Source organism: Panulirus ornatus, chromosome 4 (genome assembly GCF_036320965.1).
Source record: "Panulirus ornatus isolate Po-2019 chromosome 4, ASM3632096v1, whole genome shotgun sequence".
NCBI classification, from domain to species: domain Eukaryota; kingdom Metazoa; phylum Arthropoda; class Malacostraca; order Decapoda; family Palinuridae; genus Panulirus; species Panulirus ornatus.
The window spans coordinates 62832492-62852779 of record NC_092227.1 but is presented as its reverse complement, the minus strand read 5'-3'; the positions used below and the strand labels follow the sequence as shown (position 1 = coordinate 62852779).

Below are 20288 nucleotides of genomic sequence, written 5' to 3'. Positions count from 1 at the left end.
CTGAAAAAGGATTTGTGATTGGGAACACCTGGTCTTTTTAGAGGGATGTATGCAAGTATACATATGTAAGAAAGATGGTATGCAGGCATTATTAGATTACTTACTAATTGATAGGAGTGCAAAAGAGAGATTTCTGGATGTGATTGTGCTGGGAGGGGCAGCTGGTGGGATGTGTGATCATTACCTTGTGAAGGCGAAGAAGATATGCAAAGGTTTTTGGAAAAAAGAAAATGTCATGAGTGAGAAAAGAGTGGTAAAAGTAAGTGAGCTTGGAAAAGAGACTTGTTGAAGCTATACTAGGAGAGATTAAGTACAGAATGGAAATAGGTGAAAGTAATTTGGAAAAGAGACTTGTTGAAGCTATACTAGGAGAGATTAAGTACAGAATGGAAATAGGTGAGAGTAAATAAAGTTAGGGGAGTGCATGAGGAATAGGAGGTATTTTGGGAAGCAGTGCTGACATTTGTGAGAGGTGTGATTAGCATGCATAAGGTAGGTGAGGAGGTTAGAGAGGGTAGTGAATGGTGGGATGGTAAAATTGCTAGTTAAAGAAGAAAGAGAGGGTGGATGGTACTTACCAGGAAGGAGTACAAATGATAGGGAGATTTTTAAGAGGAAGTGGTAGGAGGTCAAGAGTAAATTGATAAAAGGAAATAAGAGTTTGAGTATCAGGAAACTTCAGGAAAAATAAGATCTTTTGGAAGGAGGTTAATTGAGTGAAAATAGAAACAGAACAAATGGGAACACTGGTGAAGGGCTCAATTGGGTAAGCGGTAGTAGGTGGCGTTGAGTGGAGGACAAGATGGTTGAGTATTTTGAATGACATTGAATGTGTTTGATGATAGGGTGGCTGATATAGGGGGTTGGGTTAGGATGATATGCTAAGTGAAAGAGTCTGGAGAGTGTTTTGATGAGCGAAGAGGTGGTGAAAGCCTTGCATAAGATGAAACTTGGCAAGGTGGCTGCAGTGGATGGTATTGCAGCTGAATTCCTGAAGAAAAGGGGATGATTGAGTTGTTGATTGGTTGGTATGGGTCATGGTGAGGTGTCTGTGGATTGTTGGCATGCACGTATGGTGTCATAGTAAAAAGTCTTGGGGAACAAAGGTAAGCTTTCAAAGTACAAGGTATACGTTTCCTGGGTGTACCAGGTAATATGGGAGAGTAGTGATTAAGGGGATGAAGGCAAGCACAGAGTATCATACTTGGGAGGAATTATGTGGCTTCATACATGGTAGAGTATGTGTCAATCAGGGGTTTGCTTTAAATATTGTGGGAGAAATACTTAGAGATAAAAATGGATTTGTATGAGGCATTTATGGATCTGGAGAAAGCACATGATAGGGTTGAGAGAGATGCCTTGTGGAAGGACTAAGAGTATATGGTGTGCAAGAAAAGCTGCTAGAAGTAGGGAAAAGTGTTTATCAATAGTGTAAGGCGTATGTACAATTAGGAAGATGGGAGTGAGTGGTTCCAAGTGAAGTTTAGTCTGTGATAGGGATGTGTAATCTCACCATGTCTTGAAAGAGTCATTTGTTTGTTGATGAAACAGCACAGGTGGGAGGTTCAAGTGAGAAACTGCAAACGCTGGTGATTGAGTTTGTGAGTGTGTGTTTCTGAAAGGAGGAAGTCGACAGTAAATGTAAATAAAAGCAAGTTTAATAGGTTTAGCAGGGTAGGGGACATGTTGGTTGGGTTGTGAATTTAAATAGAGAAAATTTGGAGGAAGTGAAGTGTTTTAGATATCTGAGAGTAGACATAGCAGCAAGTAAAAAGCGAGTTGTAGGGTAGGCGAGAGGATGAATGTTGTGGGAGCATTGAAGAATATATAGAAGTGGTTATCTGGGAGGGCAAAAATAGGAATGTTTGAAGGTATAATTGTTTCAACAATTTTGTGTGGATGAGAGGCATGGGCTTTATATGAAGATGTGTGGAGATGTGTGGTCTTGATTAAGGCTTCAGTTGCCCATGCTGTCTCAGCTAATATGAAAAAATATATGGTGAAGAGTATAGGTGGTAATAGCCTTGCATACAGCAAAGTGGCTTGATTGAATGATGTTGCAGTTTTATTTCTTAAGAAAGGGGATGGCATTGTTGTTGATGGTTAGATAGGATTTTCTGAGTGTGTATGACCCAGGGGAGGTGCTGGAGGACTGGCATAATGCCTGAGTAGTGTTATTGCGTAAAGGCAAGGGGGACAAAAAAGTATGTTCAAATTACAGAGGTACAAGTCAATTGAGTATTCAGTACATGGTAAGTTGTATGGGAGAATGTGGAGTAAGAGGATAGTTGCATGCACAGAGCATCAGAGTGGGGAGGAACATTGTGGCTTCAGGAGTGGTCAGGGATGTTTGGATTTAATGTTTGGTTTGAAGAATCTGTGGGAAAACTAAAGAGAGAGACGGGGTGTGGCACTAATGGATCTGGAGAAAATGTGTGATGAAGTCAGTAGAAATGCAATGTGGAAGGTGCAACAAATACACAGCATTTGAGAAAAGCCTTGAGAAGCATTTAAGAGTGTTTAACGAAGATAGTAAGCCATGTGTGTGATTAGGAAGAGAGGAGGGTGAGAGGTCTAAAGTGAAGAGGGTCTGTGTCACAGGTGTGTGAGGTCATCATGTCTGTTTAACATGTTTGCATCTGCTGATAGTCATTTGCCATAAGCAGATGAAACAACTCTAGTGAAAAATTACAGAAGCTGGTGTCTTGAGTTTGGGAGAATGTGAGAAGGGGGGAAGTTGCAAGTTATTGTGAAGAGAGTTTGATTGGAGGAGACCTGGAGGAAGCAGAGGGTTAGATTTAAATTTCTGGGAATGGACATGACAGCAGAAGAAACACTGGGAGCAAAAGTGAACAGTAGAGTGGATGATGGCATAGATCCTGTGTGCTACAGAAAGCCATCTTTACACATGGTATGAAAAATCCCACAGTAGACTTCCAAATTTTTGGTGATGAATTTTAGACATTGGCCTACCTGTCATGTGAGCCAAACTTATCGCTAACTCTCTCTATAAGAAGTGAAAAGGTGTGTAAACAATGAAAGTTTACTTTCATGTGAAAAGAGGAAAGAAGTAAAGAAGTATAAAAGGATGTACAGAAATATGTCTTATCAAGATGACTTGTAAAGTTTGAATATTTGTATATCATTACACAATAAGGTTTCAGTTTGAATATGTGGGAAATGGGGAAATGCTTTTTTCACTAGTAGTACTTTTGTGGGTCATCTAATTTTACCTTTGTAGCATGTCTGTGAGTGGCTAGAGGTTGTCTACCATCATCCACCAGAAATTTAAATGTTTAAGCTTATGTATAATCTCTGCTACAGTTGTGTTTTTTGTTGACTTTTTTGTGAGTTTAATGTTTCATCTTTTCAGAGATTGCTGTAATGTTGATTCAAATATTAAAGATTAATCATCACTGGATGACAAGTGCAAGACCATTCACAAATTGTCTGTCAAGGATGAACTTTTGCAATAACTGGAACTCTTTCATTTTTTCATCCCCTACTAGTTTTATACAAAAATGTTATTTACACTTTAGAAATACATGTTTACATGAAAATGAAAAAGCAACATATCTTATAAGAAGACCTCTTCATTTATTAACTCAAAGACCATGCTTTCCTGAAATTGTAGATAAAACTAATTCAGTGAATGGATTTCATATGAAGGGGTGTGATTATAATAAAAAAATAGATAAATCAAGAGTTCCAGTTCTTGATGAAAATGATCTGGACGAGAGTTTTATTAGAGGAAGTGGGCCTGGTGGACAAAGTGTGAACAAGACATCAAGTGCCTGTATGCTTAAACATATACCCACAGGTGAGAACATATCCAGTGCACATTTTTCATAATTGTTTCATCACAATATTATGATGTGTTGGATAGGGAAGTGGGTCATCTGCTTCCAATGCAGATTGGAAGAGGGCATGTTGATGGGTGATGAATTTAGCAGAATATTAACTGGCAACTGAGTTTGGAAAAGTGTGTGAAAGGAGAAAGTTGAGAGTAAAGATTATTAGGTTCAGTAGGGTTGCGGGACAAGTTAACTGGGATGTAAGTCAGAGTGGAGAAAAATTAGAGGAAGTGAAGTGTTTTAGATATCTGGGAGTGGACTTGGCAACAAATGGAACAATGGAAGCTGAAGTGAGTCACAGGGTAGGGGAGGAGGCAAAGGTTCTGGGAGTGATGAAGAATATGCGGAAGGAAAGAATGTTATCTCGAAGCAAAAATGGGTATGTTATATGGTTGCAGGGCATGGGCTATAGATTGGGTTGTGTGGAGGAGGGTGGATGTGTTGGAAATAAAATGTTTGAGGAAATATGTGGTATGAATAAGTAATAAAAGGGTAAGAGAGAGGTGTGGAAATAAAAAGAATGTGGTTGAGAGAGCAGAAGAGGATGTTGAAATGGTTTGGGCATATGTAGAGAATGAATGAGGGAAGACTGACATAGAGGATAAATGTGTCAGAGGTGGAAGGAATAAGGAGAAGTGGAAGACCAAATTGGAGGTGGAGTGATGGAGTGAAAAAGATTTTGAGCGATTGGGGCCAGAACATACAGGAGGGAGAGAGGTGTGCAAGGAATAGAGCAAATTGGAACATTGTGGTATATTGGGGTCGACTTGCTGTCAGTGGACTGAATCAGTGCATGTGAAATGTCTGGGGTAAACCCTGGAAAGGTCTGCGAGGCCTGAATGTGGATAGGGAGCTGTGGTTTTGGTGAATTACACATGACAGCTAGAGGCTGAGTGTGAACAAATGTATCCTTTTTTTGTGTTTTTCTGACGCTACCTCACTGAAGCAGGGGGCAGCAATGCTCTTTCCTGTGAGGTGGAGTGCCAGGAATGGATGAAAGCAAGCAAGTATGAATATGAACATGTTTATATATGTGTATGTCTGTGTATATATATATTTATGTTATTTATCATACTTAGTTGCTGTCTCCTGTGTTAGCGAGGTAGTGCAAGGAAACAGATGAAAGAATGGCCCAATCAACTCACATACGCATGTATATACATAAACGCCCACACACACACACATATACATACCTATACATTCAACATATACATAAACAGACATTTATACATGTACATATTCATACTTGCTACCTTCATCCATTCCTGTCACCGCCCAGCCACACATGACCCTCCCCCCCAAACACACACACATGTGCGCATGCGGGCAAGGTAGCGATAGGAGAAGACAGCAAAAGCCACATTTGTTCATACTCAGTCTCTAGCTGTCATGTGTAATGCACTGAAACCACAGCTTCCTTTCTACATCCAGGCCCCACAAAACTTTCCATGGTTTACCCCAAACGCTTTACATGCCCTGGTTCAATCCATTGACAGCATGTCGACCTTGGTATACCACCTCATTCCAATTCACTCTTTTCCTTGCACACTTTCACCCTCCTGTATGTTCAAGGCCCTGATCGTTCAAAATCTTTTTCACTCCATCCTTCCACCTCCAATTTGATCTCCCACTTCTCCTCATTCCCTCCACCTCTGACACATATATCCTCTTTGTCAATCTTTCCTCACTCATTCCCTCCATGTGACCAAACCATTTCAATACACCCTCTTCTGCTCTCTCAACCACACTCTTTTTATTACCACACATCTCTCTAACTCTTTCATTACTTACTTGATCAAATCACCTCACACCACATATTGTCCTCAAACATCTCATTTCCAACACATCCACCCTCCTCCGCACCACCCTATCTACAGCCCTCCTGAACGTACAGGAGGGTGAAAGGCATGCAAGGAATAGAGTGAATTGGAACGATGTGGTATACCGGGGTCGACATGCTGTCGATGGATTGAACCAGGGCATGTGAAGCGTCTAGGGTAAACCATGGAAAATTTTGTGGGGCCCGGATGTGGAAAGGGAGCTGTGGTTTCAGTGCATTACACAACAGCTAGAGGCTGAGTGTGAACGAATGTGGCCTTTGTTGTTGTCTTTACCAAAATCCATTATTTTTTATAATCATTAATATTCTTTTCTTTCATACTATTCGCCATTTCCCGCATTAGCGAGGTAGCGTTAAGAACAAAGGACTGGGCCTTTGAGGGAATATCCTCACCTGGCCCCCCCTTCTCTGTTCCTTCTTTTGGAAAATTGAAAAAAAAAAAAAAAAAAAACGAGAGGGGAGGATTTCCAGCCACCCGCTCCATCCCCTTTTAGTCGCCTTCTACGACACGCAGGGAATACGTGGGAAGTATTCTTTCTCCCCTATCCCCAGGGATAAATTACACCACATATTGTCCTCAAACATGGCGCAGTAGGCAGCGCGTGAGTCTCAATCATTAATATATATATATATATATATATATATATTTTTTTTTTTCTTTTATACTTTGTCGCTGTCTCCCGCGTTTGCGAGGTAGCGCAAGGAAACAGACGAAAGAAATGGCCCAACCCCCCCCCCCATACACATGTATATACATACGTCCACACACGCAAATATACATACCTACACAGCTTTCCATGGTTTACCCCAGACGCTTCACATGTCCTGATTCAATCCACTGACAGTACGTCAACCCCGGTATACCACATCGCTCCAATTCACTCTATTCCTTGCCCTCCTTTCACCCTCCTGCATGTTCAGGCCCCGATCACACAAAATCTTTTTCACTCCATCTTTCCACCTTCAATTTGGTCTCCCTCTTCTCCTCGTTCCCTCCACCTCCGACACATATATCCTCTTGGTCAACCTTTCCTCACTCATTCTCTCCATGTGCCCAAACCATTTCAAAACACCCTCTTCTGCTCTCTCAACCACGCTCTTTTTATTTCCACACATCTCTCTTACCCTTACGTTACTTACTCAATCAAACCACCTCACACCACACATTGTCCTCAGACATCTCATTTCCAGCACATCCATCCTCCTGCGCACAACTCTATCCATAGCCCACGCCTCGCAACCATACAACATTGTTGGAACCACTATTCCTTCAAACATACCCATTTTTGCTTTCCGAGATAATGTTCTCGACTTCCACACATTCTTCAAGGCTCCCAGAATTTTCGCCCCCTCCCCCACCCTATGATCCACTTCCGCTTCCCCCACCCTATGATCCACTTCCGCTTCCATGGTTCCATCCGCTGCCAGATCCACTCCCAGATATCTAAAACACTTCACTTCCTCCAGTTTTTCTCCATTCAAACTCACCTCCCAATTGACTTGACCCTCAACCCTACTGTACCTAATAACCTTGCTCTTATTCACATTTACTCTTAACTTTCTTCTTCCACACACTTTACCAAACTCCGTCACCAGCTTCTGCAGTTTCTCACATGAATCAGCCACCAGCGCTGTATCATCAGCGAACAACAACTGACTCACTTCCCAAGCTCTCTCATCCCCAACAGATTTCATACTTGCCCCTCTTTCCAAAACTCTTGCATTTACCTCCCTAACAAGGTTATTAGGTACAGTAGGGTTGAGGGTCAAGTCAGTTGGGAGGTAAGTTTGAATGGAGAAAAACTGGAGGAAGTAAAGTGTTTTAGATATCTGGGAGTGGATCTGGCAGCGGATGGAACCATGGAAGCGGAAGTGAATCATAGGGTGGGGGAGGGGGCGAAAATTCTGGGAGCCTTGAAGAATGTTTGGAAGTCGAGAACATTATCTCGGAAAGCAAAAGTGGGTATGTTTGAAGGAATAGTGGTTCCAACAATGTTGTATGGTTGCGAGGTGTGGGCTATGGATAGAGTTGTGCGGAGGAGGGTGGATGTGCTGGAAATGAGATGTTTAAGGACAATATGTGGTGTGAGGTGGTTTGATCGAGTAAGTAATGTAAGGGTAAGAGAGATGTGTGGAAATAAAAAGAGTATGGTTGATAGAGCAGAAGAGGGTGTTTTGAAATGGTTTGGTCACATGGAGAGAATGAGTGAGGAAAGATTGACCAAGAGGATATATGTGTCAGAGGTGGAGGGAAAGAGGAGAAGTGGGAGACCAAATTGGAGGTGGAAAGATGGAGTGAAAAAGATTTTGAGTGATCGGGGCCTGAACAAGCAGGAGGGTGAAAGGCGTGCAAGGAATAGAGTGAATTGGAACGATGTGGTATACCGGGGTTGATGTGCTGTCAATGGATTGAACCAGGACACGTGAAGCATCTGGGGTAAACCATGGAAAGTTCTGTGGGGCCCGATGTGGAAAGGGACTGTGGTTTCAGTGCATTACACAACAGCTAGAGGCTGAGTGTGAACGAATGTGGCCTTTGTTGTTGTCTTTACCAAAATCCATTATTTTTTATAATCATTAATATTCTTTTCTTTCATACTATTCGCCATTTCCCGCATTAGCGAGGTAGCGTTAAGAACAAAGGACTGGGCCTTTGAGGGAATATCCTCACCTGGCCCCCCCTTCTCTGTTCCTTCTTTTGGAAAATTGAAAAAAAAAAAAAAAAAAAAAAACGAGAGGGGCGGATTTCCAGCCACCCGCTCCATCCCCTTTTAGTCGCCTTCTACGACACGCAGGGAATACGTGGGAAGTATTCTTTCTCCCCTATCCCCAGGGATAAATTACACCACATATTGTCCTCAAACATGGCGCAGTAGGCAGCGCGTGAGTCTCAATCATTAATATAATATATAGTATATATATATATATATTTTTTTTTTCTTTTATACTTTGTCGCTGTCTCCGCGTTTGCGAGGTAGCGCAAGGAAACAGACGAAAGATATGGCCCAACCCCCCCCCCCATACACATGTATATACATACGTCCACACACGCAAATATACATACCTACACAGCTTTCCATGGTTTACCCCAGACGCTTCACATGTCCTGATTCAATCCACTGACAGTACGTCAACCCCGGTATACCACATCGCCTCCAATTCACTCTATTCCTTGCCCTCCTTTCACCCTCCTGCATGTTCAGGCCCCGATCACACAAAATCTTTTTCACTCCATCTTTCCACCTTCAATTTGGTCTCCCTCTTCTCCTCGTTCCCTCCACCTCCGACACATATATCCTCTTGGTCAACAAAAAAACAAAGAATAAAAAAAGAAAAAAAAAAAAAAAAAAAAAAAAAAAAAAAAAAAAAAAAAAAAAAAAAAAAAAAAAAAAAAAAAAAAAAAAAAAAAAAAAAAAAAAAAAAAAAAAAAAAAAAAAAAAAAAAAAAAAAAAAAAAAAAAAAAAAAAAAAAAAAAAAAAAAAAAAAAAAAAAAAAAAAAAAAAAAAAAAAAAAAAAAAAAAAAAAAAAAAAAAAAAAAAAAAAAAAAAAAAAAAAAAAAAAAAAAAAAAAAAAAAAAAAAAAAAAAAAAAAAAAAAAAAAAAAAAAAAAAAAAAAAAAAAAAAAAAAAAAAAAAAAAAAAAAAAAAAAAGGAGAGGGGAGGATTTCCAGCCACCCGCTCCATCCCCTTTTAGTCGCCTTCTACGACACGCAGGGAATACGTGGGAAGTATTCTTTCTCCCCTATCCCCAGGGATAAATTACACCACATATTGTCCTCAAACATCTCATTTCCAGCACATCCATCCTCCTGCGCACAACTCTATCCATAGCCCACGCCTCGCAACCATACAACATTGTTGGAACCACTATTCCTTCAAACATACCCATTTTTGCTTTCCGAGATAATGTTCTCGACTTCCACACATTCTTCAAGGCTCCCAGAATTTTCGCCCCCTCCCCCACCCTATGATCCACTTCCGCTTCCCCCACCCTATGATCCACTTCCGCTTCCATGGTTCCATCCGCTGCCCAGATCCACTCCCAAGATCTAAAACACTTCACACTTCCTCCAGTTTTTCTCCATTCAAACTCACCTCCCAATTGACTTGACCCTCAACCCTACTGTACCTAATAACCTTGCTCTTATTCACATTTACTCTTAACTTTCTTCTTCCACACACTTTAACCAAACTCCGTCACCAGCTTTCTGCAGTTTCTCACATGAATCAGCCACCAGCGCTGTATCATCAGCGAACAACAACTGACTCACTTCCCAAGCTCTCTCATCCCCAACAGATTTCATACTTGCCCCTCTTTCCAAAACTCTTGCATTTACCTCCCTAACAAGGTTATTAGGTACAGTAGGGTTGAGGGTCAAGTCAGTTGGGATGTAATTTGAATGGAGAAAAACTGGAGGAATAAAGTGTTTTAGATATCTGGGAGTGGATCTGGCAGCGGATGGAACCATGGAAGCGGAAGTGAAAATCATAGGGATGGGGGAGGGGGAGGGGGGGCGAAAATTCTGGGAGCCTTGAAGAATGTTTGGAAGTCGAGAACATTATCTCGGAAAGCAAAAGTGGGTATGTTTGAAGGAATAGTGGTTCCAACAATGTGTATGGTTGCGAGGTGTGGGCTATGGATAGAGTTGTGCGGAGGAGGGTGGATGTGCTGGAAATGAGATGTTTAAGGACAATATGTGGTGTGAGGTGGTTTGATCGAGTAAGTAATGTAAGGGTAAGAGAGATGTGTGGAAATAAAAAGAGTATGGTTGATAGAGCAGAAGAGGGTTTTGAAATGGTTTGGTCACATGGAGAGAATGAGTGAGGAAAGATTGACCAAGAGGATATATGTGTCAGAGGTGGAGGGAAAGAGGAGAAGTGGGAGACCAAATTGGAGGTGGAAAGATGGAGTGAAAAAGATTTTGAGTGATCGGGGCCTGAACAAGCAGGAGGGTGAAAGGCATGCAAGGAATAGAGTGAATTGGAACGATGTGGTATACCGGGGTCGACATGCTGTCGATGGATTGAACCAGGGCATGTGAAGCGTCTAGGGTAAACCATGGAAAATTTTGTGGGGCCCCGGATGTGGAAAGGGAGCTGTGGTTTCAGTGCATTACACAACAGCTAGAGGCTGAGTGTGAACGAATGTGGCCTTTGTTGTTGTCTTTACCAAAATCCATTATTTTTTATAATCATTAATATTCTTTTCTTTCATACTATTCGCCATTTCCCGCATTAGCGAGGTAGCGTTAAGAACAAAGGACTGGGCCTTTGAGGGAATATCCTCACCTGGCCCCCCTTCTCTGTTCCTTCTTTTGGAAAATTGAAAAAAAAAAAAAAAAAAAACGAGAGGGGAGGATTTCCAGCCACCCGCTCCATCCCCTTTTAGTCGCCTTCTACGACACGCAGGGAATACGTGGGAAGTATTCTTTCTCCCCTATCCCCAGGGATAAATTACACCACATATTGTCCTCAAACATGGCGCAGTAGGCAGCGCGTGAGTCTCAATCATTAATATATATATATATATATATATATATATATATATATATATTTTTTTTTTCTTTTATACTTTGTCGCTGTCTCCCGCGTTTGCGAGGTAGCGCAAGGAAACAGACGAAAGAAATGCCCACCCCCCCCCCCATACACATGTATATACATACGTCCACACACGCAAATATACATACCTACACAGCTTTCCATGGTTTACCCCAGACGCTTCACATGTCCTGATTCAATCCACTGACAGTACGTCAACCCCGGTATACCACATCGCTCCAATTCACTCTATTCCTTGCCCTCCTTTCACCCTCCTGCATGTTCAGGCCCCGATCACACAAAATCTTTTTCACTCCATCTTTCCACCTTCAATTTGGTCTCCCTCTTCTCCTCGTTCCCTCCACCTCCGACACATATATCCTCTTGGTCAACCTTTCCTCACTCATTCTCTCCATGTGCCCAAACCATTTCAAAACACCCTCTTCTGCTCTCTCAACCACGCTCTTTTTATTTCCACACATCTCTCTTACCCTTACGTTACTTACTCGATCAAACCACCTCACACCACACATTGTCCTCAGACATCTCATTTCCAGCACATCCATCCTCCTGCGCACAACTCTATCCATAGCCCACGCCTCGCAACCATACAACATTGTTGGAACCACTATTCCTTCAAACATACCCATTTTTGCTTTCCGAGATAATGTTCTCGACTTCCACACATTCTTCAAGGCTCCCAGAATTTTCGCCCCCTCCCCCACCCTATGATCCACTTCCGCTTCCCCCACCCTATGATCCACTTCCGCTTCCATGGTTCCATCCGCTGCCAGATCCACTCCCAGATATCTAAAACACTTCACTTCCTCCAGTTTTTCTCCATTCAAACTCACCTCCCAATTGACTTGACCCTCAACCCTACTGTACCTAATAACCTTGCTCTTATTCACATTTACTCTTAACTTTCTTCTTCCACACACTTTACCAAACTCCGTCACCAGCTTCTGCAGTTTCTCACATGAATCAGCCACCAGCGCTGTATCATCAGCGAACAACAACTGACTCACTTCCCAAGCTCTCTCATCCCCAACAGATTTCATACTTGCCCCTCTTTCCAAAACTCTTGCATTTACCTCCCTAACAAGGTTATTAGGTACAGTAGGGTTGAGGGTCAAGTCAGTTGGGAGGTAAGTTTGAATGGAGAAAAACTGGAGGAAGTAAAGTGTTTTAGATATCTGGGAGTGGATCTGGCAGCGGATGGAACCATGGAAGCGGAAGTGAATCATAGGGTGGGGGAGGGGGCGAAAATTCTGGGAGCCTTGAAGAATGTTTGGAAGTCGAGAACATTATCTCGGAAAGCAAAAGTGGGTATGTTTGAAGGAATAGTGGTTCCAACAATGTTGTATGGTTGCGAGGTGTGGGCTATGGATAGAGTTGTGCGGAGGAGGGTGGATGTGCTGGAAATGAGATGTTTAAGGACAATATGTGGTGTGAGGTGGTTTGATCGAGTAAGTAATGTAAGGGTAAGAGAGATGTGTGGAAATAAAAAGAGTATGGTTGATAGAGCAGAAGAGGGTGTTTTGAAATGGTTTGGTCACATGGAGAGAATGAGTGAGGAAAGATTGACCAAGAGGATATATGTGTCAGAGGTGGAGGGAAAGAGGAGAAGTGGGAGACCAAATTGGAGGTGGAAAGATGGAGTGAAAAAGATTTTGAGTGATCGGGGCCTGAACAAGCAGGAGGGTGAAAGGCGTGCAAGGAATAGAGTGAATTGGAACGATGTGGTATACCGGGGTCGATGTGCTGTCAATGGATTGAACCAGGACACGTGAAGCATCTGGGGTAAACCATGGAAAGTTCTGTGGGGCCTGGATGTGGAAAGGGAGCTGTGGTTTCGGTGCATTATTACATGACAGCTAGAGTGTGAACGAATGGGGCCTTTGTTGTCTTTTCCTAGCACTACCTTGCACACATGAGGGGGGAGGGGGTTGTCATTCCATGTGTGGCGAGGTGGCGATGGGAATAAATAAAGGCAGACAGTATGAATTATGTACATGTGTATATATGTATATGTCTGTGTGTGTATATATGTGTACATTGAGATGTATAAGTATGTATATTTGCGTGTGTGGATGTGTATGTATATACATGTGTATGTGCGTGGGTTGGGCCATTTCTTTCGTCTGTTTCCTTGCGCTACCTAGCTAATGTGGGAGACAGCGACAAAGCAAAATGAATAAAAATAAATAAATATATGTATAGCAATCTGTTGTCTGCCAAAGATTTTATTGTTGCCAAATAAGTTAATGAATGGACTGAAGATATAGATGAAAGTTAGTTAATACATACAGATGATAAAGTAACATAAATGACAAGAGGAATGCATCAGAGTGTACTAAGTACCCTATTTTTTCACTTAAATAATTACAATAGTGATTATGATGGTAATAAATACAAAAGAAAGTAAAAATTTTATACAGTAACAAGATATCTGTCAGCCCAGGCTGGGCTGACTTTTAAAAGTTTGTATTTGAAATGTTTCTGTCTGAAACTTCCTCCCTGAAAGACAAAATACTTCAGCTGACCATGCCACAGATAGGTGCAAATGGGACAGCTGTAGCACTTAAAATGTGAACCAAATTTTGCATATAAATGAATGGCTTTAAAAGTTTAAGAAGCTGAAATCAGAAGTAGCACAAGATTAGATGTCTCTGCCAAGGCTTTGTATGTGCACATGCACTGTTTCCTGAATATATTTGAAGATGATATAATAGTCATGAGGGAAGGGAAAAGAAAGCAGGACTGCATCAGCTTACAAGGTGACTTGGACAGACTCTCAAGTTGGTATGATACATGAATAATGAAATTCAAAATAAAGCTACTATAAAGTAATGAGGGTGGGACAAAGTATAAGAAGGGCTAAGTGAAATTATTATCTAGAAGGAAATTAGCTTTGGGATTCTGTGTGAGAAGGACTTCGGAGCTGTCAGTTGTCCCTAACCTTTTATTAAGTCTTTAGTCCTATAGTATGGGAATAGTCACCCATATCATCATCATAAAGCTGTTGACCTGGGACTATTGTAGAGGTGTTTCATTGCATGGCTGATGGACTTTCTGACCAGGCAACACCATCCTGTCCATTTTTTTTCATCCTACTACCCCTTACTTGTGGTGTTTCACAGGGTGCCAAGAAGGGGCCACTTTGCTTCCTCATCCATATCACTGATGCCCTTCTAGACATCATCAGTAACCTTCAGGAGTAGAATACAGCCAATGACATCACCATCAATCACACCAAGACTGTGATGAAGCACATCAGTCTGGATGAAGATAACACCCTACCCCGACATCACACTAGGCCCTGATGTCTTCTGGGTAGTCAGAGACCTCTGGCTTTTTGGTGTCCTTATAGAGTGACTGCATTATCATCGAATCTTCCCCATACTGTCTCTACCTTCTCCCTCTGAGATCACTGGGTGTCCCATCATCTGCACTCAGAAATGAATGTGAGATTGGGTCTTGCACTTCAACTGTTGCTCACAATTATGGCATTAATCAGAGAAGTATCCTCACCATAAAGAAGAAAAGCAAATCTATTAGGAAAGCCTTTTCTCAGCCATCTGTTTTGAAGATGGCAATACATCTCAGGATGCCAAAATATGTGAAGATGGAGGATGCTCTTTAATTTAACCCTTTTACATAAACAAAACAATGCTCTCCCTTCCTTAAAAATTCAGGAATTTTGAAATTAATGGAAATGTTCTTAAGATAAGGGAGACTATGTTAATAGAATGCAGAAAACAAATACAGCTGTAAGTTTGGTTCATACCCAACTATGTAATTACATGAGTAATTACTTAATCATCTGGTACATTCTGCTACACAGCCATGCTCGACATTGCCTGATATACACTTGCCACAAAGTAAACATTACTTTTTAACTTTTATACAACTTGAAATTTGTTGCTATTTTCACTTACATAGTACACACTGAATTATTTGTATTATAATTCATACAAAACTACCTTGTTAATAAAATTGAATGTAATACTTTTGATATATATTGTGATGTGTGGATGACACCATCTGGGGAGGGTCATTAGGGTGCATGCATTGACCCACCAGACAGCCAGTTAAGCAATTCCTTTTCAGTCTTCTCTGTTTGTTAAGCCTAACTTATTGTGCTTCCCAGTTTTATTAACATATTTTGAGAGAAAAAATATGAAAAAGAATATCCTAATAGAATATTATTTATAATTGCAGCAACAGTGCATGGTAGGTAAGTAATGAACAAAATTCAATGCAATTGTTATAGAATGAAAATAACAGTGTCTTAATTCCATTCAAAATCTTTGAATCCCTCTTAAACTCTCATATCTAATTCATAGAAAGTCTTTGATTCCCTCCTCAACTTTCATATCCTCAGACATCTTGAGTCTCAAAATCTTCTCTCTGATCACCATTATGGCTTCTGTAAGGTGAGATTCATTGCTGATATTCTTTCTTGTCTTGCTAATATAAGAATATGGAGAATCCTATCTAGTTGCCCTTGACAAGGTGTGGCAACAGGATCTCATATCCAAGCTTCCATATTTTGGCTTCCCTCCCTCACTTTGCTTTTTTATATCTAGCTTCCTCTCTGACCCATCTATCTCAGTGGTTGTGAATGGGTCTTTCTGTCCCCCTTTCTCTATCAACAGTGATGTCCCTCAAGGTTGTATTCTACAGGTGCCCCCCAGCTTATGATGGTTCCACTTATGATTTTTTTCAACTTAACAATGGGGCAATAGAAATACACATTCAGTAGAAACCATACTTCAAATTATAAATTTTGATCTTTTCCTGGGCTATTAATATGCAGTATGATACTCTCTCGTGATGCTGTACAATGGCAGAGCTGCAGCTTCCAGTCAGCCATGTGATCACGTGTTAACAACCGTTACTCTACACTGCACTGTTTTACCAGTGTTTTATGGATTTTGTGTTTTTACATGCCATCATGTTTACAATATGCCCATCTGGTGAGAAGAGGAGGAAAGCAATTACTCTCGAGGGGAAATTAAAGGTAATTGCCCAGCATGAAGGCAGCAAGCAGTAATGGCCATTGCATGTGAGTTAGGACTTTCACAACTGATGATCTTGACCATCTTAAAGGATAAGAAGTGAATCAGTGATGCAGTGAAATCTTCAGCATCAGTTAAATCTACTGTCATCACAAAGAAAAGACCTAGGCCGATTGATGATGTGGAAAAATTACTTATGTGGATGGGAGACCAGATACAGAAGCACATACCACTTAGCCTATTGACAATCCAGGCAAAGGCAAAAAGTCTTCGATATGGTAAAATGGCATGCCAATGATCCTGCATATATGCAAATGTTTAAAGTAAGTCATTGGTGGTTCCAATGCTTCAAAAGGGTGAGAGCAAAGGACATAAGGGGAGTGGGGGAGGAATGGGATGTATTTAGGGAAGCAGTGATGGCTTACGCAAAAGATGCTTGTGGCATGAGAACTTCATAATTTTCATAATGTAAACATTAATGGTGAGGGAGCAAGTGCCAATACAGAAGGTGCTGAAGGTTTTAAGCTGTGATGTTCAGAAGGTTAGATGTACAGTATTGAATTATATTTTCAACTTAATTTTAATCTACGATGGTTTTATCAGAATGTAACGCCATCGTAAGTTGGGAGCACCTGTATCTCCTACACTTTTTATCATTGCTTTCCTGTCTTCCACAAATAACCAAATGCACTCAAACGCTGAAGACTCAACACTGTATTCCTCCACTTCTGCTCCTTCTCTCATTCAATCTGCATCTTGTCTCAACACAATTTCCTTAGGAGATTCAGACAGGATATCTCATTGGGGTAGACAAAATCTGGTTAAGTTTAATTCCTCTAAGACCTAGTTTCTACCCATTTCTGTATTAAAAATTCCTCACAACTTTCCTCTCTCTCCTTTGACAGTTCTGTAATTCCACCTCTTTACTTACTGAACATACTTGGTATAATTGTAAAATCCACTGTTTCTTGGAAACCCCATATTATGGAAATAGCTAAGTATGCCTCTAAGAATCTGGGAGTCCTGTTAAGATTTCAAAATTTCTTCTGAACAGTTGCTCTGTTTATACAAATGACTGATCCATCCTTTATGGATTACTGTTATCACATGTGGGGCAGTCCTAGTTCTGTATCCTTACTTGAGAGTTGAATCAAGAGCTTACCTAGCCTGTCCCAGAGTTCTGAAGAAATGTGTGTGGTATATTATCATCATTGCTTGGATAATGCTTTGAGTATTAAATGATATATTATTTCTATTGTTTACATAACTTATGAGTATATTTCTTGTTTTTGTTTTGGCTCATGGTCCAAAACCCCATATTTACATGGAAATGGATGTCACAATATAGTGCAATTCACTTCTGCACAAACTTTTTTGGTATATCGTAAACTTAACGTAGCAGAGAATGTTCCAGGGTTGGAGCCCCAGAAGTGTAAATCTCCCTCCCTGTACAGTACAAATAGGTAATCACATGCATAAATAAAGAAAACAAGAGGTACCGGGAAAGGCTGTAGGCTTTAAATTTGCACATCTTGGAAGGAAGAGTGAGGGACTACCTGATCACCACCTTTAAGTTTTTAAAACAGACTGAAGTAGACAGTGAACAGTTCTTCAAGGGCTGTAGGAATAGACCAACAAGAAACTTGTTAAAAAAGATTTAAAGAAGTACTTGTACAGTATTAGAGTGGTGGATGAATACAGTACAAATAGGTAACTGACTGTGAAGACAGCATTAGTCATCTTTAATCAAAGGAACTTAAATGCAGAGAGCATGTATGATCTTAGAATAATCTTGAATACCTGAAGGATTGTCTTTCAATGTTTTCACTTGGTCATTATGATGAGTGATGGACTTAATGAAACTGGTAATCAATAGGCTTAAAGTCTAAATAACTAGTCAATCTGGTCAATCGGCAGTTTATAATTTGGGTGACAGGAAATTAAGGGCTCATCATCTTTGCAAATTCTGCATTGGAAAGTATGAACATTATGTTGATTTTTTATTGATATGTAGGCTGCTTTTTAAAAAAAATGGTTTTTGGATCAAAATTATTTTGAAAATTGCCTGTAGCTGCAGAATGGTACTAGTGATACAAAGGTGGGTAGTAGTTGGCAGGCAGCCAATGACCAGGGAGGCAGTATCAGGAGGGTTAGTGACAGCTGGGTTGTGAGCCAGCTTTTCAGTGGTTGTCAAGCTGCACTCCTCAGACCCAGGCAGCTGTCTTTTCTATGCGTCTCACCCATGTGAACAACTGGCATTCTGGCTACAAACATAAAATCTCTCCTTGTCACACCTAACACTTGACAACTCTTAACTCACACAGCTCATTGTATGTAACTCAGATTTTCCTGTGGCGAGTGCTGTGTGCTAGCCGTAACTATTGGTAAAATGGTACGAGCAATAGATAGTAGTAGCAGGCAGGAACATTCAGGTAGGAGTATTAGGTAGAAACATTAGGTAGAATTAGTTGGTAAGTGCATTAGGTAGAATTAGCTGGTAGGAACATTAGGTAGAATTAGCTGGTAGGAACATTAGGTAGAATTAGCTGGAAGGAACATTAGGTAGGAGCCTCTGCAAACACTGCGTGAGACTTGCCCTCTACCAGTGGCCTGTCAAGGGTGAAGCGCTAAAGGCTACAAAATGGCACTGGAGTTCTCTAGTTATGGAGAGACTTGCTGTGACTACCCCCTAGAGGGAGTTCTAGAAGGGAACAGGCATCAGATATAGATTTTCCTGTAGCTAAAGCATTTTTGAGGTCATATCATTATGTATTCTACTGTTGTTTTTATCCTTGGTGTTTTTGTACTGGGATGACTGGAGCGAATGAACTGCATAAATGAGGCTGTATTATTGTGAGTAAAGTCTTGTCAAAGAACTCCTCATTTCAAAGGAATAGTAGTAGTGCAGCCTTAGGCTGAAGGAGCTTCTAGAAAGGTCATGGGTAACACCAGGATCCTTTCTTCAGAAATAGGTCCTAGGGCATTTATGAATAAATAAATAAATACCTTTCTCTCAGTATGTTTGATAAATAATTTTCTCCCTGAAAGAATGGATGTGAGTGAATTAGGCCATTTCTTTGTCTGTTCTTGGTGCCACCTTGCTAACGCTAGAAATGGTGAGAGCACGAATGAATTAAAAAATATTTCTTCTGTTAAAAGGTATTGATTATGTGTTGTATTAAAAAAGAATTTCATCTTTTCTGCATTAATGTAAAATTGGAATTGATAATTAACGGGATTTTTCTTTCAGGCATTGTTGTCAAGTGCCATGAAAACCGAAGTTTACATAGAAATCGGATGAAGGCTCGCCAGATGATGGTCAACAAACTAGACAGTCATTTTAATGGAGATATGAGTGTAGCAGCTCAGCTCAAAAAAATCAGTGATATGAAAAACACAAAAGCAAAGCAAAAATCATGGAAAAGAGAAATGATGAAAAAGACTTGGAAAGAAAGAGAAGGATTAGATTGAAATAACTTGAGATTAATCAGGTTAGTGTAAGTACTGAACTTAAAGGATAACAGTTCATTTGGAATACTTGGGATATGTAAGCAAGACCTAGCTTCCTCCTTGGAGTATAATGACAGGGCATCCTGTAATGAACTTGAGACTGATTACTGTGATAAGAATTAGAATCCTCACTACGATACATGTATATTAATTTCTATAGTACATTTGAATTACTTTCTGGGACAGTAATTGGAAGAAACCTGTAAGTGCATTTGTATTATTATTAAATAAATTTTTCTTGTATGTAAATGCTTTTCTTTTACTATCTTATGATTGGAACAATATTTTTTCATACTTGATTGCTGTTTCCTGCATTAATGAGGTAGCGCAAGGAACAGACAAAGAAAAGCCACATCTGCTCACATGCATTCTCTAGCTATCATGTATCATAATAATTTCTACTTCATAAAATGCATATACATTAAATAAAATTTCAAAAAAGCTATTGTGTCATGGAAGAGCTGAGATCAGCCCTTTTATCTAGGCTAACTTGGTTGCATGATGAATTTGAAAATCATACTACT

General features: G+C 40.4%; 1 protein-coding gene across 4 annotated transcripts in view; it reads left to right on the top strand.

Annotated features, from left to right (window-relative positions):
* The window catches only part of LOC139766671 (uncharacterized), a 32745-nt gene extending 12732 nt beyond the window's left edge, over window positions 1-20013 (top strand). For all 4 annotated transcript variants that reach the window (XM_071695588.1, XM_071695605.1, XM_071695578.1 and 1 more), the window contains exons 2-3: window positions 3374-3820; window positions 19505-20013. In XM_071695588.1, coding sequence (XP_071551689.1) covers window positions 3374-3820; window positions 19505-19725 — 668 coding nt within the window. In that variant the 3' untranslated portion in view covers window positions 19726-20013. The remainder of the gene's footprint in view (window positions 1-3373; window positions 3821-19504) is intronic.
* Window positions 20014-20288: the final 275 nt, after the last annotated feature.